The following is a 27,402-nucleotide window of genomic DNA, read 5'->3' as shown; positions in this document are numbered from 1 at the left end:
TACTTCTTCCTGCTCATATATGCCCAAGGCACATAACAGTGGGGAAAATGCATTCCTATCAGACCCAGAAAATGTACGTGTTACTTAGTACACTTGTTGTACCCATCAGCACCAAAATATTAATGTTCACATTTGCATTATAAAAATTAAAGGTTATCTTCACTGTACCATGCAAAAAACCAAATCGTCTTTACAAGTTCAATATTTTCTTGTTTTGAAACATAATCTGGTAATAGACTTTGTGCTGTCGAGTGTCCCAGAATTGAGGATTAATTGCTGAGTAAACGGGCAAAATCTTTACTTTGTATATGAGTATCCCCCTCTGAAGGTTTTTCTCCCGTTTTAACAATCCATATTTAATTCAGTATCTTGATTATAACAATTCTATCAGAACCTGACCTGAGCTGAAATACAATAAATAGTCTCCGGCTCTTACTACCACAAATAATAAAGCAACCTCAAATAACTTTTCAATCTGTATAAACAACAGCGTAAGAACTTGGCAAGCTGCTTTTATTTAAATACACTACCACTTTCCATCTATAAGAACCTTCATTGCTGAAGGCTGAAGAAACATAAACTTGATGGTCTCAAAAGTCTTTTCCAACTTAATTGATTCTCTGATATACACAAAGTGTAACTGCAAAAAAAAAAAAAAAACCATAAAATTTATCAATTCTAAACACTCTAATTTATTTAAGTGCCTCTTCTTGTAAAAGCACAAATGTGCTTCCTAAATTCATGGTGGTGTTTTAAAGTCAGATATTCGGTCACTGCTGTCAGCAGTGAAACTTATGAACCATTAGTCCTTCAAGGGCCAGAGCTCTCTGTTCAATGCTGGCCATCAGCTTCAAGTGACCATTTCTACATGCCAAATTCTCTCTGCTCTTCTGGTTACAAATGCCAGTCAGCTGTAGACTCTTGGAACTTTACACAGCCACTAATTTTCCTGGTTCAGCTTGTACCACTATTTTCAGAAATGCCAGTGCAGTCTCAACTACTGCATACTTGACCTTCAAATAATTTAGTAGAAAAATTTAGTAGAACCAGTAAACCATAAAACGCAGAAATTCTATGTTCCCTCCCCCTTTCTCTTTCTTTGCCCTGGAAGCTCGTGCCCACTTTCTGGTTGAGTAATCTGTGACTTAAAAGATCAAAAACACCTGAACTTACGAAGCATCTGTGATGAAGGAAAGCACACCCCAACATATGAAATGACTGAAAGACTGTGTATTCTATGAAAAAAATAAAAATCCAGCAGAAATGACCACTTGATCCCAGTCATCTGGAGTTCTCCAACACTGATTGCAGTAATCTATATTAACACAGCCCATGTACAGTACTGAGAATAAAGGACACTGTTTTTGAGGGAAGCACTAGCTCAGAGAACAGCTGGCTGATTCCTCTAGCAAATTACCTAGCACAATGGAATTTCAGCTTTCTCTCAATGTCCTCAAAAAGCCATATAATCTTATTCTAGCCAGAAAATCAAACATATTAAAATATATTTATACATCATTCATGAGTTGTAGCTTTGCTTATAAATTTCACTTGACTATTGAAACAAACTTAGCTAAACTTGACACAGTAAGTCAAACCAAATTTTCTTTTAGCGTCATATGCAGCATGTACTTCATTATACAACCTTAACTGTCACTGCTTAGGTCTTGTAGTATTGGAAATGTAGAATAAAATGTAGAATATACAATGCAAATTACGTCTGTATTTTAACATCTTGGATCCACATATCAAGTCCAGTCCCCTAAGCATTTGAGATTTTGTAAAACAGATTTTCTTACACTTACTCTTATAACACAAATCTCTTGTCAGACTACACTTATTTTCACATTTCTTTGCTGCTACTGTTAAATAAAATAGTTTCAATAGAACTGCCGCCTTATTATTTTACTATCCTTACTTGAAATGTTTCACATTTTTATCTTTTAACATTTGTAAATTTTTCCAATATAGCGACTTTATTGATTCATGGCCACTATTTTAGATCCATCTGATCCAGGGTCATTGCTTCCTTCTGGACCAGCTCTCCGGGCCAGCTTTCCAAGGTCCCTTGATACTCACTTCAAAGTTTTTATAAAAGGTGATCATACCATATTGCAGTTTTTACTGCGTGATGACAAATACACCAGCCTTTTACTGTTGCTTGATGAAAGAGGCTTTACTACATCTCTGAGATTAGCTCAGCTGCTTAGAGCCAGGTGATAATAGCATCAAGGTTCAACACCTGTATGGGTCACTCACTTAAGAGTTGGACTTAATCCTTGTGGGTCCTTTCCAACTCAGAATATTCTGATTATGTAATTACGCTTGTAACCACGAATTAATTCCTCTCTCTGAACACCAGCAAACAGAACTGCAAGCCACATTTCACTGCAAATCATTGAAATGAGAATAAATATGTCCTCCACCAATTACATATGCTTGATGGCTCACAGTGATGCTGCCATCAGCAAATACAAAATCTTTTTTCCTCCTCTCATTGTCAACTAATTCACAAGTCTATAAGGCAAATTTGTAAATGTATAAAACTACCAATTCACAAATATAAATAACGTAGGTTCAGTCCAGCTAAATTTGTTACTGACCTTAGCTCCTGCTCCTATAAAGCACCTAAACCAGGTTTTCTATGACTGCATCTCACAAGGACTGACCTTTCCAGCAATAAAGGGGTTTACTTCTAAGTAAACATCTGAGTTTACATCTAAGACACCCCCTTCTCTCCACATTAATACAAACAATAGTCACACTGAAAACCAGGCAAAATTTACTGGAACTCTTTCACTCTGCCAGTTAAATTTGTGAGTGTTGGACTTTAGAGTAATCATAGGAAGTTACACCAAAGGTGCACCTTCCACTGAAAGCCAGACAGCTACACAAGGAGAATTAAGTCTTTAAGAAGTGGGAAAGCACAGAATAACAGACAAAAATATAATAGGATGACTACAGGTAACACAGTTCCTACACTTTGCCATTTCCAATTTATTATTTATGGTTATGGTTACTCTTGATCATAGTATGGTCAGTTTTTATAAAAATACCTTTTTGCATCTCAATTTTCTAGCTCTACATAGTTTTATGTGTTAGCTTTTGTAGCTACTTACTTATCCTAAGGCATAAGGTAAGTAACATGATATGGTTGTGAAAATTGTTTCACCTAAGTAATGTACCCACAAGTTCATTACAACATCATGTATGCTTTTACAGGTTTACCTTAAAATAAAAAAAAAAAGACAAATTTTAAGAAGTTTACTGAAATTAAACATATGTGCTGTTTTCACAGATTTATTGCTTCAATAGCACATTGTAAATGGACTCCACTGTACACTCTTATTTTGGCAGCAGTTATCCTGAAGTATAGTTCAGCTGTAGTTTGTTTCAGTCAAATTAGTTATGTAAAAACACTGAAATGGCCTCAATGTTTTAAAACACAGAATGCATCCCAAACCCTTTAGAATCTTGCAATGAGGAGGCACACAATAGTTTAAGCATACACAAAAGTTTTCAAAACCACTAAGGCACCAAAACTCAAATTTCACAAAACTAAATGAAGATAAATAAGACACTGATGTTGAGTCAAGCCCCATAGTTATTATGATGACTTGTTCTAGAACAACTATAGAAACCTTATAAACAATTACTACTCTACACAAAGTGTCCCATGAACTGTATTTGCATGAGCTGTTCTCTCTCTCCAGATACAAGACTAATCTTTTCCAGTTCAAGGAAGCTGAAGTATCTTTAAAAACACTTAATTGAAAACTACTTCCACAAGGCAATTCTAAGTTCTATTTTCAAATGCTTAAAGCAGAAAAGTAGCAAACATGAAGTCCTAAACCTAAGCATACCATTTCTGTTGTATAATCTATTTTTCTATAAAAATGGATGGCAACCAAACCAAACCAAACCAATTGTATCCAGCTGCAGATAACTTTATCACAAGGTGTCACAGGAAGATAATACTGTTAGGCATGACAGGTACATACATTTTATGCAATAGTAAACTCCAGAGAATTTAAAATTTTGGGGCTTGAACAGATATGATCAGACAAAGAATGTCATATGAGCCAGATAAAAGTACAGAGAACAGCAAAAGCCAACAAGAATCCCAGGATCTTTATTAAAGCCATAGAATGGCTCCAGAAATGGAGGTCTCATGGAGACACCAATAATTCAGGTGACTTCATTTCAGTGCCATCCAAAAGAAGACACATATAGAATATATGTAAAAGTATATATTTATGGAAAGTTACCAGAAGGAACTTCATGAAATTCAGCTAGGATGAATGCCAAGCCTAGCTCCAGCCTCTGGACAGATCCACATCTGGCACTACAGACTTCATACTACAGGGATGAATGGATGGTGAGAAGGTCTGCTAAAATGGTCCTGGTAGTCCTTGAGGGCAGTAGATAGGTGACATCAAATTATAACTGTCTGTGATGCTTTACTGCTATCAGCTGTGATCTCTAAATTCTAGTCCAATGCCATAATTTAGATTTATTCTGGTTTTGATTTTAGTTTTGAATTCTCATCTTGTTCTGCCATTGACTTGCAATCTAAGTTTTGCCAAGATACCTTTGTATTTTTAACTAGAATTCAGTTTGGGGATTATATATTCATATGCTGAGATATTCAGAACTATATTTTAAAAATTTGGCAAAAATCACAATTTAAAGCCTACTTTTCAATTGCAATATATGTGACAGTAAATTTAAAACCTGTTTTCAAGACACCTAGGATTAATGACACACTGAAAATACCCTTGATTTTTTAAACTCACTTAAACTGAAAAACTATTTCATACATTTGCTACAGGCAACTATACAAAGGATTGGCTAGTACTATTGAGAAAAGAGACAGCTATTGGCAAGTCAGACTTCATCAGCAGTGTAGCTATTTAATGTTCAGAATATCCATAACTGCACACAAGGCACACTCTGTAATCCTTAAGAAAATAAATACAATACTTTCATCCTTAGATGCCTAAAACAATGCAGATTTTATGGCAACCATGGCTATATCACAAAAGACAACAATATGTGCCAATCCACCATTTTATAAATTAATAGTCTCTTTCTGAAAATTTCTCCCCTCACTCAGTAGCTTCTACCCTTTATCTTAGAAAGTTGACCAGATCTGTAAAACTAACTAGATCTTGGAACTATCCATTATTCCTCTCTCTCATGTAGTTTTGGTTTCTATTGCAGAAGAAACAGAAGCTCCAAGGAACGGCTAGAAAGCCTTAATGTCTGACTGTGTAGCTCAGTAACATAAGATGAGTTACTTAAATCATAGAATGATTTGGGTTGGGAAGGACCTCAAACACCATGTCTTTCCAAGCCCCTGTCACGGGCAGCACTGGGAACCTTGCACTAGACCAGGCTCCTCAAAGACCATCCAGGCTGCCCTTGAACGCTGCCAGGTATGGGGCACCCACACTCCTCTGGGAAATCTGTTTCAGCACCTCACCACCTTCTGAGTGAAGAATTCAGTCCTAATTTCTAACCTAAACCCTTATTCAGTTTTTAAGGCTTATTCTATCACCCTAAGACCTTGCAAAAAGTCCCTCTCCAGCTCTTTTTTAGGCCTACAATCAGACCAGAAGAGACTTTCTCAATTACAGAATGTTAAAAGGGAAGACAAATGAGGCTTGTTGTTGGCCATGTTGGCCATGAAAATGACCCTCAATCAGCTCTGGCCAATATATGCTCAATAAAGCAAGATACAGTATTCTGTCCTAGCTGTCTAAACATTAAGACTTAGATCTGATTTCATACTGATTTAGATGAATTATAGTGTTTTGATAGTAAATCTAAAGTTATTTCACATAATTAGGATTGTGAATTTATGCTATGTAGCAAAATCAATTGCCTATAACTTTATGTTAGAAAATTAATTTATTTAAAAATAATAATTAATGCATGGACTAGAGTGCCTAAAGAGAAGACAACTATAAACCATTGATTGTGCAAAAATAAAAAATTGCCCACCTAACTCATTCCTCTTCACTTGCATTAAAAAATCACTATTACTGTCTCAGAAATAATTAAAATTCTACTAAAAGAACACAGAAAATTTCTGTGCTCACAGTTCTAAATTATTATCTACAAACAGAAACTTTGTTTTTTAATGAAAGTTCTTTCAGTGTTCTCCTACCATCTTGGTTTTCAGGTTTCATATTTTGATCTGTCCATACAAGGGCTACAGAATTAGTTTTTCATTTTTCTCAGTTCTCATTTTCATGTAGGCATATGCTCCAAGAAGCTGGAAGTAATAAAAGGGCCATGTCTTCAGTTTGGTTCATTAAAAACACAATGATCAGAGCTGACTGTGGTCCAAGCACAGTTTCCACATGAACAAAAACAACTAACCACCATTACAAAAGGAAGCATTAACCAACTACCATGGCTGCTAAACCTAAGGAAGAAATAAAAAATACCAACTGCTTCTGCACTATAGACAAAGATATTCTTTTTTGTCCTGTGTACAATCCTGTATTAAATATACATTTTATGTGGTTGCATGACTTCAACTCCATTGTTGGTGCATGCACCAACTAACAAACAAATAAAAATTCTTCCTGTCTGTTGCCTGAAATGTTCTGAAAAGCCTTACTTTATTTTGCTTCAAGAAGTATGCTGGGGCAATATGTTCAACCAACCACAGATGACTAGTATAGGCCAATAAAATAAACTACAATCAAAATGAAAAGCAAAATACAATTATATTTGGACCAGCCTGACACATCCCTTTACTTGCAGAATTCAGAGAAGAACTGACATAAAAACCCATTTTTAAAACAGCCAACTAACCTGCAAATTGTGTCCATCATGTTGTCCTAACTAATTAATGCACGATGTTAACAATCATTTGGTTTTGTTCATCAAGTACATGCTATATAAAATGGAACACAACCACTGACTTACTGTTAAAAAAAATAAAACTCACAAACCCAGCCATAACTCCTTTCCAGAATAAATACAAGAGCTTCTATAAAGTGAGCCAGGATTTTAAAAACTTTATTCCATAAATCTTAAGTTAAAAAATTCCTTACAATGAGCTGGTTTAATGATATTTCAGATCACTTATTTCACAACATTGTTTGAGTACTTATTAATACTGTCCAAGAAAGACTGTTTGCACAGCTAAATACAACTAGTTATATAAAAAGCAACACCTATGGAAACATATCACCTAAGGGAAAAATCCTTGCAATTAAAGACTCAGTGCTCATAAAGATGTTCCTTTAGAACATTTTTGTGTAATATGAGTAACTTCAGCGATTCTTGTGGTAAGACTAAAAACCACTCTTTTGGAGTATGAATCAAAGTGCTATACCTTTAGCTAATGAAACAGCATTAAACTCATTTCTTTAGAGCAAGCCTGGATTTTATCCCATCAGAATCTGAAACAGTATTTGATGGAAGAAAAATATAATAATACACAAAGGTTGAGCACTAAGCATTCTACACCTAGTCTAATGCAGAATGTTAAACAGGAAATATCAGCAATCATAATCTGCATTAGATAAAACACCTAGACTAGTACCAAGAATACCAATACAAGGGATTCAAGCTTAAATTGATTCATCCATGTAAAACACTTAAATAGTGTGTACCCACGAGGAACCATTGTTCAAACCCATGTTTCATGGTAGCCACAGAAGGATATGGCACAGTTCCAAAACCCGCCCGTGATTGTGCATAGAGAAATTCAACCTCTGCTAATCCTCACTCAAATATCCATCCATGACTCCATTATCTTTGGGTTTTTTTCTGACAGAGAGGCAGAACTGTTCTTATTATTCCTATTATTAAACATTATTTAATTCAAGGCAACACTCCATGAAACTCAGTTTCATTCAAATCTGCAATTTGCCAAAATTACTAACTGTGGAAAACAGTAATTCAAGAAAGGAAAATAAAATAAATTTATAGATACAGAACTACGATTCAACAAATAAAGTTAGTCCTTCTATAAAATAAAGTTATGCTTAGGGCTTTTATATCTCTATCTAGAACTACATTAATCCAAACCAGACAACTTTAAGAGAAATAAACAAGACTCCCACAACACTGATTTTAAAAGTTGAAAATATATAGAAGTTATATTTTTCTATGACTCCTAACTGAAATTCTTTTTTCTAAACTATGCAGGTTTTTTGCTTATAGCTTCTAAACCTAGAACCCTATTTTCCCTTTTTGAGGGAAAAAAATACCAATTTACTTTTTCTTGCACAAAGAAACTGCTACCCTTAGGAAAGAAGGCAGTATCTAATTATTTTTTCAATAATTATTATTTAAACAAAAAAAGAAATACAAACTTCTATAATGGTTTTTATCCTTTTAACTTAGGGAGCTTGATTCAATGTGCATGAGAACACAAATGGTGATCAGAATGGAGTTTTGACATTAGCATTTTGGACTAAGTACCATCAGTCTGATTGGTCAATTTTAAAGAAAGTTGGTTATATGAAATAAGCAAAGGACTTATTACCCAACATGAAAGAGAAAAGAAAGGAATTATTTCCTTCCATTATTTCCAATGCAAATAATTTAGTATGGGAAGCAAAAAAAAAAAAACAAACCACAAAAACAACAACAACAGAAAAAAAACCACAAGCCAAACCTAAAGAGACATCCAAGAAATGTGCTGTTATTATTATATTTCCTTAGATAGGTTACTACAGAAGAAACAAGTAATCAGACAGAAAAAGGGAAATGTGCTAGAACTATCAGCCAGAAACTGGAAAACTGAGCTTTTTATATGCTTAATTGCATCAATTATACTCTATACACCCTCTTCCACTTCAAACTCATTCACTATCCTCATGTGTTTCTAAATAAATATTTGAGGTGAGGTCCACTGATGTCACAAACAGACAAAAGAGACTGGTGGTCTCTCACTTAGACACAAAATCACCTAAGCAACTTCCTGTCTCCTAATTTACAACAAGATCGTCAACTCTCAGGTTTCAAAGGTTGTGCAAATTAGAAGTGTTTCACACACAGCTTACAACACAAACATATACAGACAGCTTCACGTTTAAGAGTATTTTTCAAAAGAAAATTAAGACCATAACTAAATCTAAAGAGAATATGAGCCCCTTATGGTGTCCCCTTTATCTCCTGTCTCCCAGTTCCAGAAGAAAACCAACTTCATACGTGCCTTGAAGCAAAGTTACATCTGAGTTTTCAGGGTTATAATCCAATTGCCAAGCTAATCAGACAAAACCAAATAAACACAACCAACCAACCAACCAACCAACCAACTACAACAACAACAACAAAAAAAAACCCACAAAAAACCCCAAAGAACCAAGAGAAAAGAAAAAGTTAAAAAAACACTCCAAATTGTAAGCACATCTGAAAAAGAGCTTATCATTTTATGTAAAAGAGGTATTACTTCAATGGCTGTAGCTATCACCTGGGCACTTCTCCCACCCAGCATCTCCTGAAGCCTAGAGGGACATAACAGGACATTTACTTTGTACTGAAGCATAAGAAGTCGTCCCCAGACAAATTAACATCATATGCAGAAATATCTGTATTTTCCTTAACTTGCTGCTATCTAAATAAGCTTGCCCTGACTTGACCCAGTTACACTTCTGACATCTAATGAGAACATAAGGTAGCACAGCTGAGATCATAAAACAAGCATATGCAATTGCTGGAAGATAATCACACAGAAACGAAATCACTTCACAAGTCAGTTTTGGGCACATTTCTACATTTTTGGATGCAAAACTCATTCAGAAAATAATTCTGACTGAAGTACTGGTAGACCCAAGAAAAACATTCAACAGCACAGGCTTCCAAAAAAATTTTACTTCTATTCACTTACGTGCAGATTATGTATTATTAGCAGCTAATGTTAGGAGATTGATTTCTCATTCTAAATCAACTGTTCTAAAATTAACACTAGAAATAGTCTTCAATCTTTCCCTTCCAAATAACACTTATTGCTTATTTATGATGGCATATGAGAAGCAATAAAAATAAACAAGAAGACCAGACTGTCCAGGCAATGACATGTTAACAACAAAAGCTTAACCGAACTGTTAATGCATTGCAGATGCACAGCTGATCCTAAAACTAATATAGATGTTTTGGGCTATTGGTTTATAAAAATTTGGTCAACTACTGTCTGGACCTGCAATGTAACACAGATGCTCATGCACATGCTTGGTGTATTTCATGCTATTTCCACTATACTGTTCATTCTGCAAGGAGAAACCAACCTGCCCTCCTGCTATATCCCTGAAGTCACCTGAGAGATCTGAGTAAACCAAGGAAGAACTTGGACGCACTCTACAGAAAAGGACACACTCCACAGAAAAACTTCTGCAAACACCTAATTCTGCCACAAATCCAAATCACTTTGTCTCAGTCCCTTCTATTGAGGTAGTTCTGTTCATCACATAGTATGTTCACCACTTGAATACTACTTGTACATGACCATTTATTTTCATAGACTTCTCCTTGAATATCCTCACCTTTCATCAATCCCACAGCTCACACACCTAATGCTTTCTCTGGGCTTTTTCCCCTATTTCCCAACTTCCCCCTGTTTTTATCTTATTTAGCATGGAGATCATGGACACTGCTCTTTTTTCTCCTGTCACAATCCATCATTAACAAAAAAAATAATCTCCAATCCTGCAAGAAAACATTTTAAAAAGAAAGACAAAGAACAGTCCTTCTAACATAATATTACAAGGGTTGCAACATGGAGAACATTTGGTTCTTTTAAGAATCCTGGTTCATTTGCTAGCAAAGAAACAATTGGCAGATACATGAGATACATAAGCCAGGGATACATGTTCTGAAGAAAATGTTGGTTTCATTAGCATTAGCAGTTGTAGCTGGAAGACACTTAGTGCTCTGCCTTTTCTTTTTAAAGCAGTTAACATCAAACCAGGAGGCCAAAATGTCACTAATTTGCTAATTTAACTAAAGGAATTAGCCAGATTTTCTGATTTACCATCTCACTTCTCTATCCTGAAAAACAACTTTGATAATTTTTTATGTTAATTACAATAGGTAAAGATCTCAGGTCATGCACAGCAGCCTCAATTTTTTTTTTTTTTTTTTAAATAAACCCACTCTGGAGATAGTGTATTTCTCATTTCTAATTATCACTCAGAAATACATAGCAAAGGAAGTATTTGTACTGTTTAGGAAGAAAGCAGGCCATTATAAGCAGGATTGGAACCACAAATCAAACCTGCCTCAGGACAGAGCACCTGCATGATTGTAGGATAGCTCTTTGAAGAAGAAAGGAATCATTGCCACATGCTCTGAGGCATGGTGGCCCAAAATCTCACATGCCATGCAACAGTGTTTAATATTAAAGGAAACAGAGATCATTACAGTTCAAATGCTGTCTTGTCCTAAGTCAAACTTGATTTTCTAAATCATTCAGCTTTTCATTAATATTGTTCCTATGTTTAGAAGACTTATCCTCCTTATGAACTGGGAAGAGTTCTCATATACACAAAACAAAAATCTAACCAAAAGATGTTTCATCCCGGAAGATAAAGAAGAATAGCAACAAACTGCAGCACCAGAACCCAGAAGGAAAAATCGAAACAAAGAGGATTTATTCCTTTATCTTTAAACCGATCATTGTTGGTTTATGGCATTTAATGACAGTAATAAAACTTTTAAAGGGATGCCATCTCCAGTACTCCTTTCCTTTATTAAAAAGAAAGAAAGAAAACAAAAGAAAACAAACCCCACCCGACAACCTAGATTTAATAGTTCTGTTTGTAATTAACTCCTGGTTCAGCAAGTTTGTTAATAGTGTTTTGCTTGTACTTATATGCCAGTTATTTCAGCTGGCCACAGTCACTTATTCCATTTTAATTCTCCTAGGCTTCTCTACTGTGTGCAGAGCTCTACTTCATTAGATTTTCAAGGCAATATTTTAACAAAGAGATTTAAATATAACAGAGAAGTTACAAACACAGCAGCTAAGCTTTGGCTGGAGGCAAAAATGTGGCCTCTGCCTCTGCCTAAACATGCCACAGTAACCTCATGTAAACAACCTGTTTTGTCCTGTTGGAAACCAGACTTCCTGCAGAGCTGGCTGTCCTCCTCTCTCCCACCTTCCACTGTCATGTAAATCCAGGAAGAACAACCCAGATGAGTTTCAACACAGACATTGAAAGACTTCCTTCATCAAGGGGCACTACCACATCTTATTAGTTCACCAACCTAATGCGGAGGTAGAAACCACTAATTTTTTGTCCAATGCTTTATTTTCCCAGGTTTTTTTTGGTTGGTTTTGTTGTTTTGTTTTTTGTTTTTTTTTCCTGAGGAAAAAATACTCAAAACACTTCCATAACAGAGCAAAGCTCCTTTCAGTTGTAACATTTCCACTCATACCCTACCCTGCTCCCCAATTTATACTGATCACAAATTTTATATTGCCCATTTAAACGTGTTTAAAAACATAAATAATGAACACCTTAAAGTCAACAAAGCAAAAAGTTATTTTGAACCTGTGAATTCTCAGTATGGGATATTCATAGAGTTCCCTCATTCACACGTTTAATTCTGTCCCTCTCAGTAAAGTTTCTTTTCTCTAACAAACTCATAATGAAACAGTAGACAGACTGATTCTATTTGTTCTCTCTTCATTTAAGGATCCCAAGAAGCTGGGTGAATAGGAGAGAGTGTGTATTTAATTTTACCCTGGCAGCCTGTAAGGATAATCCCATTCAATTTTATAATCCTCCTTCTGCAACGTCAAACTTTAGCATGTATGTATCATATGGACCATAAAGACTGCTAACATTCTCTTTTCTTTACCCTTTTATGAATAATTGCTGGTGATCTCTGTTTTGTAATGCTTACCAGCAGAAGAAAAGAAACCGTAATTGTCTCAAATTTCTTTTGGAAAGCATCTGGTGTGGAAGTTACTCAATACGGATGTGTAACTGCAAGGGTCACTGAGGTGGGGAGGAAGGGACTCTACATTTGGTTGACAAAAGGCTGGGTATTTAACCCATTTCAGCTTGCATGTTGCCAATGCATGATTCAGGATGTGTAATGGAGTAGCTGCATTCAAGCCTGATCGAAGCAAGAAGTCTATTTAAGTCTCAGAATCTTACAGCAGGAGTTCACACCCTGTAACAGCACAGCTTCCCAGGGCAATGTCTGAAGCCCAAATGTATGAGTTGTTCGGACCACCTGCTCCCAGAGGCGGACAAAAGCAGGGATACTCACAAAAGCAAGATTTTAGCTTGTATGTCTACTGCACAGCAAACAGACTCATTGCACACACCACATGCAAACAGTCTATTCATCCTCAATCCATCAGATCCTACGCCAGGAAAGGAGTTCCAGCAGGTCAAGTATTACATTGGCACTGAAAGCTGTGCAACCAAAAGTTCAGTACAGCTGTTTGAGCTGTCCAAAAATTCAAGTATACTTGCCATATCAGGCACCATTCTCGTTGCAGGAATCACAAGGAAGTGTAACGAAAAGCTATATTCACTGGGATTTTTCCCATATAAAAATATTGATACACTGTGGTTAAGATCCTAGTCTAGGAAGAAATATGCCAAAACACAGATTTAACCTTTTCTTAGGCTGAATCCTATCCAAAAAAGTGGTTCTGTGCAAAATTTAGGAAAATATAAACTTCTTGATGGATTTTATTACTATTGTTCATTCCAATTTCATTCTGCTTGTTCTGAGACGAACTACTAAGTTAGATTATCTTCAATGGAGAGGTACAAAATAATAATTCCAGTTTCCTAGAAGCCCTAGTGTCCTGAATGCAAGGCATATGTGAAATTAGAATATCCTAATGAAAAATGTGTCATTCAATTACTAGTAGTTAATGACACTCATCTTCAAAACTAATCTTCACAACCGTTGCATCAGAAGTAAAAAAAAGCCATGCATGTACAGTAAAGCTGCTTCAGGTTTCTTTCAAATTTTACTGAAGCACTATACAATCCTTTCATTAGCCAGTAAAGGCACGTTTTTCACATCCTTATTTACTTGTTTTATTGTGAAAGGACATTAACATCAGAAATATCCATTGAAATATTGTTCTCCAGTGATATTTGGCACATTTCTGCATGGCACAAAACAAGTGTCATCCATTCTTCTGCTGATGCTGGCAGCATCCATGTTTTTGATAGTGCTATTTAGGTGAAGTACTTGTCTATAAACTATTGATCACACATTTAAATAACTGCTTTTTATTGGCAATGAGGCCTAATAAAAGCATCACACACTTCTGCAGAGAGAGCTCTTCCCTGGACTGGAGATATGCTAAGATTTGTTCCAACTCAAGTCACTGTGAAAATGCATATTACTTTTAATTACAAATAGTATTTTACTCAGATTCATCAGAATTATAAATATGCTATTGCCTGATTCACTGTCTTAAGATCCAGTGAAAATCAGATGATTTCCAAAACTCCTCTCCAGCAAATTAACACAAATGTCAATGTTTTCTTAGGTAGAGCTCCAGAGATGTTCTGTTAGACAACCTGCAAGAAGCTGAGATGAACAGCACAGCAGCAAGAAGCTTCATTGTTCTGTCCATTCTGCCTGTCTACATTTGCTCCTGTTTGCACTTCCTGAAAGACTAAGTGTACCCCACTGCTTTAGAAATAAAAAGCCACTCAGATCCTTTCTCAGTGTAAACAGAAACAGTTGTTCTCTATTTACTGCAGACTGCTTCAGTCAAAAGAAATATTGAGGACCTCTCTGTGATTAGTACACAGCCATAGAGTACTACCTAACGAATTCATTACTGAGAAAAAATTGTAGTTATACCTTTCTTTTTGAAATTGAATGAAGAGGGGATAAAGCACATATATGCCATGTTTACAGCACTCTGTGGGAAGAGCAGTGAGACAACTTCAACTTTCATTCTAGCAGTAGATAAAGAACCAGCAATCTGATTTCTTAATTCTAAGTCCACAGTAAATTTCTCCTACAGCATGCTACAAAAAATTATCATATATTTATATATATATTACCAGTCCCAAATAAAACTGCTCAACAACATTTGACACAATTTTTTTCTTATTTCAAAAGTTATGTCAGTACAAAAGCGAATAGAAGAAACCACCATTTAAATAATTAATGGTCCAGCTTTACAATTCATCACTTTCAGAAGAACAGTCTCACTGGCATCAGCTGGACTGTTTACATCCTGGTATTTGGCTAAGCATGAAGAAGAAGTAGGCAGTCAGCACACAGATGGGAGAATCCTTGGAAACCTCTCCTTATTCATCTTCTCAGAGCATCAGTGCAGAATCCCAAAATGTATTCAGAGTAAATCCCACTGAACTTCAAAGAGATCTAAGCACTTGTGATCCACAAGTGTTTTACCAAGGAGTTGGAGAGGACTGTCACCACTGATTGTGTCAGCTCTGGGACTGCATCAAGGTCATCATGGTGAAGTTTCTAGATAGCCTATACATATCTCCAATCTTCAGATTCATTAGAAAATAACCACAGAGCTATGTTTCATTTGTTAAGATAAGTGGCTGAACAAAGACAATCAAAATTTGGTTAGTAATTATATAGGAGTACAGTTTTCATTTCTCACTCGTATTTTTGCATTACTTTCACAATATGTTAGGAACCGAATTACTATTACCCATCGTATATTTGTTCTTGATGAGCAGCTTAAGAAAAAACACACTATTGAAACTCTCAAGAACTGTGAAATAATATGGGGAAGCTTTAATGTTGTCCTTCTTTCTGTGTACAGCAGTTAATTACTACACAGACTTTTTTTTTTTTTTTTCCTGGATATCACTGGCATGTCAGGTCTCTGTGCCTTGAGAAACTGGAACTGATACCAGCATCCTATGTGGACGGCACAACAATTTCACCTAAGGCCTCTCTTTGATTTATTGAAGATACAGTACTACAACAGCAGCCATACATCTGTACTGCCAGATGTGACCTTTCCCTGCATATGATGGCCAAACCACTGCACTCCTTCCCCATTCCTGCTGCATGGCATAATTGCTGTCTGTCAGACTTATTTCCCTATCATAAGAACACTCACTAAAAGGCTATTTCTGAAGAGCAGAATGGTGTAATCTAAGATGCACATTTGACCTTCCAAAGTGTATGTAGCTTACTGAACCTAGCCCAAGGTCTGCAAGGCCTTGAAGTGAGAGGTTATATCTAAGATATTTGTATTTTCTCTGAAACGTCTTAATATTTAAAATTAAAAAATAAATTCCAATTCCAGTAAAATATTTGTGGGGACAAGTTTCAATGTTATTTTACATACTGAAAAAAAATAAAAGTAGTTTGAAATACTGCTTGGCTCCATTTTCAGGGTCAGGCCTAGATGAAACAGGGTGGAATATACAACGCATGTTAGGATGTTTTTTCAATACTCTTGGAAACTCAGCAACTTGCATATGTAATAGAGCCCAAGCAATGACTGAATAAAGAATGACAAATAGCTTAGGATTTGTTATGACAACTTTGACATAATAGCACTGTGCAATTTTTTTAACTATGCCTGACACAGCAACACTCTCAGGAAGAACAGCTGCTTAACTATTTCACCACAAACAGGACAGTGCTGTTGAGGATCATGACAAAACTAGTCAACATCAGTAACAGTTGCCAATTTTATCTAAGATACACAGAATACTTTATGTTTCAGCTGCAGTTTTCTGGATGGGGAACATCATCTGCACACATGCAGACTTAGATGGCCAAAGGCTTTGGGTAAGCTGGTATTCCTAGTAAAGTCTAACAGAATCAAGAATTACTAATGGTGCTCTTAAGCAAGAGGTGCTACAGACATGCAGTGATGTGCATGGCTTTTGAGAAGACATAAAAAAAAGGTGATAATTATTCCCACCAATTTCTTTACAAAGATTTTCTAACCTAATTTTACCCAATAGAGAAGGAAGTAAAACTCTCAAATAAAGAAGGAGCACAGAATTCAAATGCTTTTTATGAACACAAAACTCTTTTACCCAATTGTTTTCAAACCACCATCAACTGACTTTTCAATATTTTTCTCCACAATTAGTTCGACCACCACGCTTCGGAAAATCTGACAAAATATCAATAATTAGATGCCAACCACTTAAGAGTTGTGTGAAACTTGGCGGTTTCACTTTGCAGGAGTGCAGGCAAATATTTTATTTGGTGTCAATCCACCATTTACAGTTTGTGTTGATTTTTGAATAAGTTCTAACAGGCACACGAATAGGCAGTCAAAATTTCCACATTTTACGTGGTTTCACTTTACGACCATACAAATAAAAAGACCTATCTTCATGAATCAACAATGGAACAAGTTAGATGCTAAAATTCAGAAAGAAATAGAAGAAAAAATGTACCATATGGTTATGATGATTTATACCCAAACCCAAGGATCATATCAACCCTCTCTAGCACCATTACTCTTTATATTCTAAATTCTGCAAAGTGTTGCAAGAATGTGCATTTATGATGCTATATGAAGGCCCCAGTTGAGAATAACAGAAGCAATAATTGAGGTTTTTTTAGGTTCTGCCAGCATTCTATACCATCACAGGTGAACTTTTTTATTTCTACACATTCCATCCTCCTAGGAGTACCTTAGGATTGCAGCTCTAGATCATCCCTGCTGTTGTCAGTGCAATCAGCTCTTTTTATCTGGTAAAAATCATGACTGATGCAACAGAAATAATAGCAAGGGGAGCTTGTTTTAAATAAGAAAAGTATGCCAACAGAAGTAACAACAATTGAAAAGGTCTGACTGTATTAAGATTGCTGAGAACATACTCATTGCATTCTTCTACAGAGCAGTTAAAAGGAAAGAAGCCCCAAATTCTAAGTAACTATACGTACCACGTATGGGAAGCTGTGAGGTAGAGAAAAAAGGCCAAAGAGATTAAAACAAAGGACTAATGAAAAGGAAAAGGAGACACTGGTAAAATCTGGTAGAAATAGATAAGACAGAACACTTTGAAAACTGAGATCCAGTAGGAAGATAATACAAATGAGGGAAACAACTTTAGAATACAGGATGAGAATGAAGAATAAATGGATTACAGATGGACTGCAGGAGAGATGATGAGACAGAGAAAAGAAAGAGAGGGAGCATGGAGATATCTAATTACAGAACTCATTGAAGAGGAGATAAAATCACAGATAGAGACAAGAAAAGTTTAAGACAGGACGGTGTAAGAAGAGGGAAATCTACAACCAGAAAGGTATGCATCTGGATTGTACAGACTAAAGGCAGACTTAGGATCTGAGAAATTTTGTGAGTATGAATAGGAATATTGCTAAAAAGCAAGGTTAAATACAGAGGTAGGACACAAGATGCTATGAAATAAAGAAGACCTTGGGAAAGGAATGGGAATTAAAAGCAACAGATGAAGCAGCAACTTGGATGGAGACCTGGGTGCTAGCCCAGGTGCATGCAAGATCACCTTACCAGTCCACCACAGGTACTGAAGGAGGCGAAGGAGCCTGGGTAGCGGAGGACTGCACCACTGTAGTAACAAGCTCTCTCAGGTTGGGACTGTGCAGCACTGGGTGGACTTTTGCCCTCACCCCTGAGCCGCTCTTCCACAGCAAAGCCAGGAGCCAGGAAGCGGCTGTCCCTCTTGAGCAGCAGGTAGAGCTCCCGAGCAAAAGCTGGGATTCTCAGCAGCACTTCATCTCCATCCTCGGCTGGAGGTGGTGGTGGGGGAGATGGTGGTGTTGGCAACTGAGAGGCAGCACCAGACCCCTGGGGCAGGGGGGACCAGTGGTAAAACTCCTGAGACTCATACTCATCCTCAGTGTCCTCTTCCTCTGCCGCCTCCCCTACAGCCTGTGCCTGCCCGTCCACGGAGGAGGAGACTGAACGCACCTCTCGGGAACTGCCAGCCACTGGGCTAGGTGTGACTGGGGCACTGAAAGTGCTGCTTCGGTTCCCACCACTGGGATCGACATTGCAACCCCCACCACCACCACTGCCACCCGTCGGCTCCTGCTGGCCCGGGCTCCACAGTGCAGGGAAGACGATCTCCCACTCCTCAGTCTCTTCTGACGAATGAAGACCTGCAGGAAATTCAGCAGATGCTTTAAATGAGTGGACCACCAAGCAGCATCCAGTGCCTGGCAAAAAACTACGCTTTGCCCACCCCAAGATGACTGACTCCCAAACCTACAAGCATGCCACACAAAACACAGTGGGGTTCATTTGTCCCTTTCATCTTGTCCTTGCACACAGCATGGGGGCCAGCTGCTAGATGTGTCTGTGCCTGTTGATGCGTCTGGAACACACCAAGGTCCTGCAGAACTGAGAGAAAGCCAGACCCCAAACTGGGTAGAAGCTGTGTTTGTACCAGTATCTGGTAGGATATTCTTCCTTTTCATCACCACCTCCATGCACATAAATTTGCACAAACCATCATTTAGAGCAAGCAAAACTTTTTTTCATATAGCTAAAAAAAAGAAAGAAAAAAAATCCTGGGGAAAACCTGAACAAATTTGAAAGTGTCCACCTTCTTTTCAGCATGCTGTGCAAGACCCAGTATGCCTCCCAAAGTTCGGCCAAACATGCACACACGCACACCATGGCTGCACGTACAAGTGGCAGTTGCATGCACATGCTGTACATCATGATCATTCATATAACGAAACTGAATTATAATCACTAACCACTGATGTCCGCATATCCCACACACTTAACATCACAATACAACTAAAGTCCAGCATGCCAGCATTTCGCTTACAAAGACCTAAGTACATACAACCTACACTAGCCTGAGACAGGAAACAGTTTTATTTACACATTCATCTCACACTCCAGGAACAGCACAGCCGGCAAGGATGACAGGGCTGCTTGTGGAAACCAGGTCTCGTACGGAGAAGCGCTGCGCAGCGCACCCTCACAGCCGAGGCGCGCATTATCCGGCCACCCATCGGTCCCGGGGGGCGGTCGCGGTTAACAATGGCCAGGTACCGCCACCGGCAGCCGGCGGGTCGCGGAGGCCGCCCCGCGCTCGGCCCGTCCGGCGGAAGGCGCGCACTTACCTGCGCCGAGCCCGCTTGACAGCACGCACAGCTGGTAGAACACGCAGCAGACGCGGCTCAGGCGCATCCTCCCTCCCAGCGCCATCGGCTCCGCGCCCGCGGGACGCCGAGTGGCACGGCCCTGCGTGCCGTGCCGAGTCGTGCCGGGCCGAGCGGGGAGTGCCGCGGGGCGCAGCCACCTGGGCACCCGCGGAGAAACTGCGGGAGAGCGGGAGCAGCGCGTCCCGGCGGGGCGGGCGGGCAGCACCGGCGGCGCGGGATGCGCAGCGCACGGCGGCGGGGCGCGCGTGTGTGTGCGCGCGTGTCTCCGTCCGTCCGTCCGTCCGTGTGCGTGTCTGTGCGCGCGTGGGCGCGGGCAGGCAGCAGCGCGGCCCGTGCGCGCACACAGCGCCCAGCGGCGGGCGGGCAGCTGCGCCCCGGCGGCAGCGACCGCGCTGCCCCCGCCCGCCGCTCGCCCCCACGGGGCGGGACGCGCCGGGCCCCGTCCCGTCCGGCCCCGCCCCGCCCCGCCCGGGCGGGCACCCGCCGCGGCCCCCCTTCCCTCGCCCCGCCGCAGCCCCGCCGCCGGCCCGCGGGCAGGCGCCCGGGCGGGTCCGCCAGCGCCGAGCCCCGCCGCGGCCGCGGGAGACGGCGCTTCGCACCGCCCGCCCCGTCCGTGAGCGGCGCGCACCGCGGGATGAAGGGCTCCCCCCATCCCCGCGCCCGCCAGGCGCTCGGCGCAGCCTTTGCCTCAATTCGGGGAGCAGCAGACACTGACCGCTTTTGCCTAGTTTTGTGTAATTTGATTCTAAACTCATTTTGCCCCCACCACGCGGCTCTCCATGGAAACCCATCACTTTCCACCCCGGCCCTTGTCAGCAGAGGAATGAGTAAATGAGAAGCTGAGCAAAAAGCTTTAGATGCACATCTAGCATCAGCGTGAACTGCAAAAGCAACAGGTAAACACGTCCCTTTAAAAGACGGATTTTGTCATGACTTCTACTGCTTTACCTACTGTTGGTGGTGTCAAAGGTGATTGCTGTGCCTTAGGGGAAGGCAGAGCAATCCATTACGGTCAGGAAAGCCATCTGTTCCGTTAAGAAGTTGCAAGAATTCTTTCTAGAAGTTAGTTTGGTAAAATGAAAAGCAAAATATACAAACAAACAGAAATCACGTGTTACAGCTCCAAATAAAAAACACGTTTAGACTCCACAGAAGCCAAATGCAGCTGGCTTTTGGTCTTTGCTCTGCTCAATAGCTGCTTGAAATTTGGGTAGGTATTCTCAGCTGACTCCAAATAGTACTTTTGATTAGTTGTTTCATTTCAAAGGGAGGAAAGGTTATATACACAGGTTTTTTCTTTTTTTTTTTTTTTTTTTTTTTTTTTTTGACATTTGAGCCAACTAACACGCAAAATCAGAGGGACTCAATGAAAACAAGATGAATTTATTAGGAAGAGGGGAGTTTTTCAGGGCAGCAAACTGGTATTTGCCTGATAATTAGGTGACCTTAAAATGCATTTCAAGGGAAGCTTTGTTTTCCAAATAAATAACAACATATGTACTAATTTACAGTGGAATTAGTTAATAGGCCAAGTCCTGCAGCCTTTTCACAGCCACAAGTCTCCTTACAACTGATCAGGAAGTGGTGCAAAATGTGGTTCATAAGCTCCTGTGAAAATACTAGATACAAATTCTGATTTTACTTTTGTTTTAGCAAATCAGAATGTTTTCTGGCATCAGGCAAGATGCAAAAATACACAGAGAGGACCTTTACTCTGGGGTTACATCACAAAATACATAAATGGATAACAAGTGGGAATAAAGTAAAAATACATGGTATGTAAGTGTGCTTACTTTAAAACTGTGAATTGCTGTAACTGTTTCCAATTTGCTGGAGTTTCTGGTCTCTTTGGACAAAATTCTGCTTCTCTTATTCACATGAATAATCTTATTAAAAAGACAAAAACACTGGTTTTGACAGTAAGGTGAGGAGAATTTGGCATTTTCAACACAAACTGCAAAGGATAAAGACAGTTTAAAAAATGCCAATTGAGAAAGACTTTTATATGTTTGACTTTATCACTAGCCAAAGAAAAAAGAACATTTCTAATAATTCTCCACAAATGCATACTGAGCAAGCTAGAACCAACATGGAGCTAAAAAAAAAAAAAAAAAAAAAAAAAAAGTTCATTTTATGGTGGTTTTTTAAAATAGTTTCAATAGTTAAAGTAAAAATATAGGGGGAAGTTCTCTATGTTTAAGTTTGGGGAAAGTGCACTATAAAATTGAGCCCCTACTGGTGTTCATTAGTTTTAACAAAGAGTCTGGTCATAGGTTAATGCTGGTAGATGATATTGTAGCCCACCACATGCTAACTGTCGTCACTGTGAAACTAGTGCAGGGAAGCCTACGTCGAAGAGAGTAAGAATTAAAGGGATAAAACAATTCTTTCATACCGCAGTTAGTTTGCAGAAAGAATAATATTGTTATCCATGTGTACTCTACAAAAGATTATTACCTTAATCAGAAAGCCATTCCAGCTCTGCAAAATTGTTTTTGTTTTACCTAAGGTATGGTACAGGAGGTGTTATTAACTATGCACTTGTAGAATTGGAAGAAATAGTATCTTCCAACTTGATACAAAGCAAAATGAAAGGAAACATTGTTTGCTCCAGTAAATTTTCAAAACTGCTTTACCTATTTGGAAGGTTGAAGCCTTTTGACATTTCAAGGGATTTGTGCAGAATCACAAATGTAAAGTATGTGCTAATTTGTAAAATATAACAATGATTCAGACCTCACTGAAGTGAGAAAAAAAAACTGAAAATGAAGTAAAGAATACATCCTCGTCAGTATTTCCTGACTGGGATAAATCAGCCTAATTTTGTTGAAATCAAGAGAAACTTGACAGTTTCCTTTTGTTTAGTTCTCCCTGATGTTAAATTTACAAAACTGTGCCTGTCCCTTTAGGACTGTCAGGGTTCTCCCATGCCGCACCACAGGCTGACTTCACATTTCTTCAGTACGCCAAGATCGTTCCTGAACACTGATAGCAAAACACAGACATCTCAAGCCATCTTTGGAAGACATCATGTGATTATTCAACCCCTCACCCCATGGTTTTCTTTAAATCCATGCTGCAGTTGCTGTCTTAACCTTACATGAATAAGCAAGAGCCGAATCCTGCTTCCCCCAGACCGTCATTTCATTCTCTATTGTCTATTAGGAGTGATTTATTTCTGAGGATTAAGGTAGGTATGGGAAGATCATTCTATTGAATTCAAGATATCAGCTTCTGGTGATATAAATGCCACCATCAGCCAGAGACTTTCCTTGGTTTGTTTTTCCTCCTTACATAATCATTTGACTGTAAAAGCTTATACAAGTTCATACATACAAAAATGTTTTGAGATTACCTCAGCTTTGCATTATATACAAGATTCTTCACAAATCCTCTTCACAAAGATATAGTTATTTATTATTTTAATATGTTTTATATATAATTATTTATCATAAAAATTGATTTAAAAATATCTTTAAATATATTTGTTTCAGATTTTTACAACCTAAGAATATATTCTAGATGAATGGAAAAAAAATCAATTCTGTGTTGAGTGGTGCTTACTATATTAAGGCCACATATCATATGTCCACTGAGATTAGGAACAGAATCTCACATCTTCCTGTTTCTGGGATGCTTTGTAAAAATTACCTCAATCTAAATAAACTTGTTTCAAAGAAGATTGAACAAAAGATCTTCTGATGTGCAAGATACACGTGAACCAATGCTGTAAATTTTCTCCACCTAAGCATGAATGAAAGGGAGTGTTTTCCCTTTTAGAAAATGCTGTATTCACTATCTCTTCAACTGAAAAGTGACCATTAGCTCACAAACTCTGAACATTTAGTCTGTCATTCTATACTGCTATTTACATGCTCAACATGAAGGGTTTATTTAAAAGGTATGTATTTAAGACCGCTTCAAACAACTACTCTTTTGCAGCTCTTACTACAGAGCAAATCTCACAGTTACATCTGAACTCAGTAGTACAATCAGATGACCTGCTGAGTAAGATATGTGTCAAATTTGTGAGTTAATACCTTTACTGGTTTAAAGTGCATCAATTTTAAAAGGCCAAAGTTAAGCCCATAGCAGCTCAATGTCATTATGCCACACCACTACTTTTTATGTATTAATTCTTATGAATTTACTAAATTCTGCAAAATTTACTCCCAAGTTGTTGCCTAATCCTCAAAGTCGTATTGGTCAATTTGTATAGTATTAGCTAAAAATATGCTGTCAACACACTATTTACCCTTATTTATTAAGGATGCCAAGTCACAACTTAATTAGAATAGTCTTTCTCAGCGCTTTTTTATATCCTTTTAATCTAGTGATTCATTTGGCAGAAAAATAAATAAATTATTTTTTACCATTGGTTGCATTTCGACAGAAAGCTCAGCCTGTACAATGGTAGGTAGTAAAGTACTCTACTCAAGCTGAAACCACTCTAAAGACAGCAAGGCAGTCTGTGTGAACCTGAGTTCAACACAACTTCCCAAGCTAATGATTTCCCTCAAAGTGGAGCTTCCTGAGATTTCTTAACTGGATCATCTAATGAGCAAATATTATCAATTTTATAATCAATTATGGGGAAGAAATATGGGGAAGAGAATATTTCAGAACGATCAACAAATAGTTCTCATTTTTGGAACATCTTAAAAGGGCAAGGCTTCAAATTTGAAACCTGCAAGTCATCTCTTGGAGAAAAAATGGACCAACTATGTCAAGTGAGTTTAAAATACTTTCCATTGCTTCCATACACAGTTTAGATGCCAAGTGTTATTACCATGATCTATTTACAGCATTTTCTCTTCTGTAAAAAAAAAAAATCAACCCCCCAACTTTTCCAGTCAAGGAATCAGTATGACTCAGAAGGGTATAAACTTGAAAAAATAATGAAGAATATAGGACTGGAAATGATAATATGAAGGGCAATGTGGGTGAATATGATATGACATGAAATATGGCTTCAAGAGATTTTTAAAAGACTGAGTAAGTTCTATAGAGTTTCAAGCAGTTAAACTGCAGTTTATCAGTATTGATGCATTATAATTTTTATTATATAACAATATCTTTATTATGCTACTAACTCACACTGAGAAAAACAGGCCAACAGGGAGGAGTGTGAATCTAGGATCTGGAGAAGCGAGTATAGAGGTCATTGATAACTGATTCAGGAAATGAGGTCAAGTGAAACGAGACAGGATGCAGAGAAGATTATGAGATTCCACCTCATAGCTGTAAGTAAATCAAAGGAAGCAGTCCCTGCAGAAAGGTAATTTCCTTGCTATTTTGTGAGGTGAGCCTTGCTTTCTGAAACACATCTTTCTGTGCAAGTTTAAAGAAAGCGTTCAATAACAGACCTAAACAAAGACAATAACTAATTTCTAGACATCAGCCTTCAGCTTCTCACCTATCTGCAAGAACTGAAGATGTCATGAAACCTTAGAAATGAAGTTAACTAGTCTCCCAGTCATTATTCATTTAGATGACAGTGTGAATATCCTATTTGCACTTCCTCTTGCCACAGGAGAGAAAGACTTCCTTATAGCTACCAGATAAAAAGCAAACATTGTAGAAATTATTTATTTTCTCCTATCTAAAGGATTTATTCATAAGAACTGCTGTGTGGTAGCCTGCAGAACAGGCTGCCTTGCTCTTTTAGCCTCTGTAACAGGGAAACCTATTAAGACCACATGAGTTGTCAAAGCATACAGTTTGTTACATACCGTGTGAGTACTGTCCACAGACACTCGCTTTGAAGGCAGGCCAATGGCAAACAGTGGCACCAGGAGACCAGCTAAAATATAGAGAAATCAAGGTGAAAGAACATAAAACACAAGTTGTGCAAGACCTCTGTTAAACAGGCAGAAAGCCAAGAACACATGGCTAAAGGATTTCCAAGCTACATTCTAGAAGTCTTTTGCTTGAACAGAGATGGAAAAAAAAATACTGGCATCATATGAGATGTTCTAAGTTTTGCTTAATAATCCATAATCTCTATTTCATTCTCTCTCCCTTTATGCAGAGATGGATAATAATAAAAATGCAGAAATTTGTGTATTTAAATAAGGTCAGGCAGCAGAAATAAACAAATTGACAAGCCATACAATGTTGATTGTGTCCCTGGCCAAAACCAGGAAGAAGTCAACAGAGAGTTCAAAGATATCCATTGTGGAAGAGACATCAGTTTCTGTTTCCAGAGATCCCTGAAGATTAAATGTGCTAAATATCATTACTATCTAAGAAGTTCAGTTATCCAGTAAAATGCTACATATTGCCAGAAAACTTTGAATTACTTATAAATACTTTGTCTGAACAGCTGATGTAAATCTGGTTCATGATTGCTCTTGAATTTTCTCCCAGTGTAAGAGCTTGTAGACCAAGGATTTTGCCTCCTTGCCTAAATTACCATGTAAGCCTAATTCATGTCCAATATGAAGGAAACAGCTTTCCATGTATTTAAAGTAAATACTACTATATGACACCTGAGATGATACTATATCATTGGGGGAAAAAAAAACAAACAGAAGGAATGGTTATCCTGCTAAAAAAGACTAGCAGTTGTTATGATTATTTAAATTTACATCCATGATTCTATGATCTTTCACTTCCAGGCTAGTGTCCTAGATAGCAGGACCAGTTATTTTAATATTTATGCTAGGTAAGATAATATCAACCCAAGGTATTATAAATTCAGATATTTCATAAGCAAGTAAGATCACCTGCACTTTTCCTCTCCCATCTCTTACCTTAATTTTGATGTGAAGGGAAGGAGTGAAGCAGGCTCTGGAAGCATGGCTGATTTAACAAGATCACTGTCAGTATGACAGTTTTTCAGAGAAAATGAAACTGGTTTAATGTTTTGCACAAACCTTTTGTACAAATTTTTCATAAGTACACACAGAAGATGGGCTTAAAGGGAAAACAGCATATTTTAACTAAGTCTATCCTGCCTGTGCTGCCAAAAGGAAAAAAAAAAAAAAGAATATACTTTAACACATAACAGTTATCCGGAAAAGGTAAATACTTGCAGAATGCAGATCAGAGAATGTTGGTGGGGGGTTTTTTTGCTTCAGGAAACCTGTGTTTGGTATTTGCACATTGGTGCCAAAGCAGCACCTCCTGTTTCATTCTAGATGTAGCAGGATTTCTTTGTACTTTACTTATCCCCTCATTCATCAGTCTGCATGTATTAGAAGAAAGTCTTCCTTTGATCTTTGAAAATAAAGACATCTCTCCTGGAAAACTATTTCAAATTCAAAAAGGAGCCAAAGAAATAATTTTTGCAAAGTAGTGAAGAAACCTGGATGT

General features: G+C 38.1%; 1 protein-coding gene across 1 annotated transcript in view; it reads right to left on the bottom strand.

Annotated features, from left to right (window-relative positions):
* Positions 1-20,335, bottom strand: part of ADAMTS19 (ADAM metallopeptidase with thrombospondin type 1 motif 19) — a 129,091-nt gene extending 108,756 nt beyond the window's left edge. The window contains exons 1-2 of the mRNA XM_079331266.1: positions 20,044-20,335; positions 18,455-19,065 (exon numbers count right to left, since the gene is read on the bottom strand). Coding sequence (XP_079187392.1) covers positions 18,455-19,065; positions 20,044-20,128 — 696 coding nt within the window. The 5' untranslated portion in view covers positions 20,129-20,335. The remainder of the gene's footprint in view (positions 1-18,454; positions 19,066-20,043) is intronic.
* Positions 20,336-27,402: the final 7,067 nt, after the last annotated feature.

Source organism: Erithacus rubecula (assembly GCF_903797595.1).
Source record: "Erithacus rubecula genome assembly, contig: SUPER_Z_unloc_2, whole genome shotgun sequence".
Taxonomy (NCBI): Eukaryota; Metazoa; Chordata; class Aves; order Passeriformes; family Muscicapidae; genus Erithacus; species Erithacus rubecula.
Note: the sequence above shows the minus strand (reverse complement) of the source record. Positions and strands in the feature narration are given on the sequence as shown.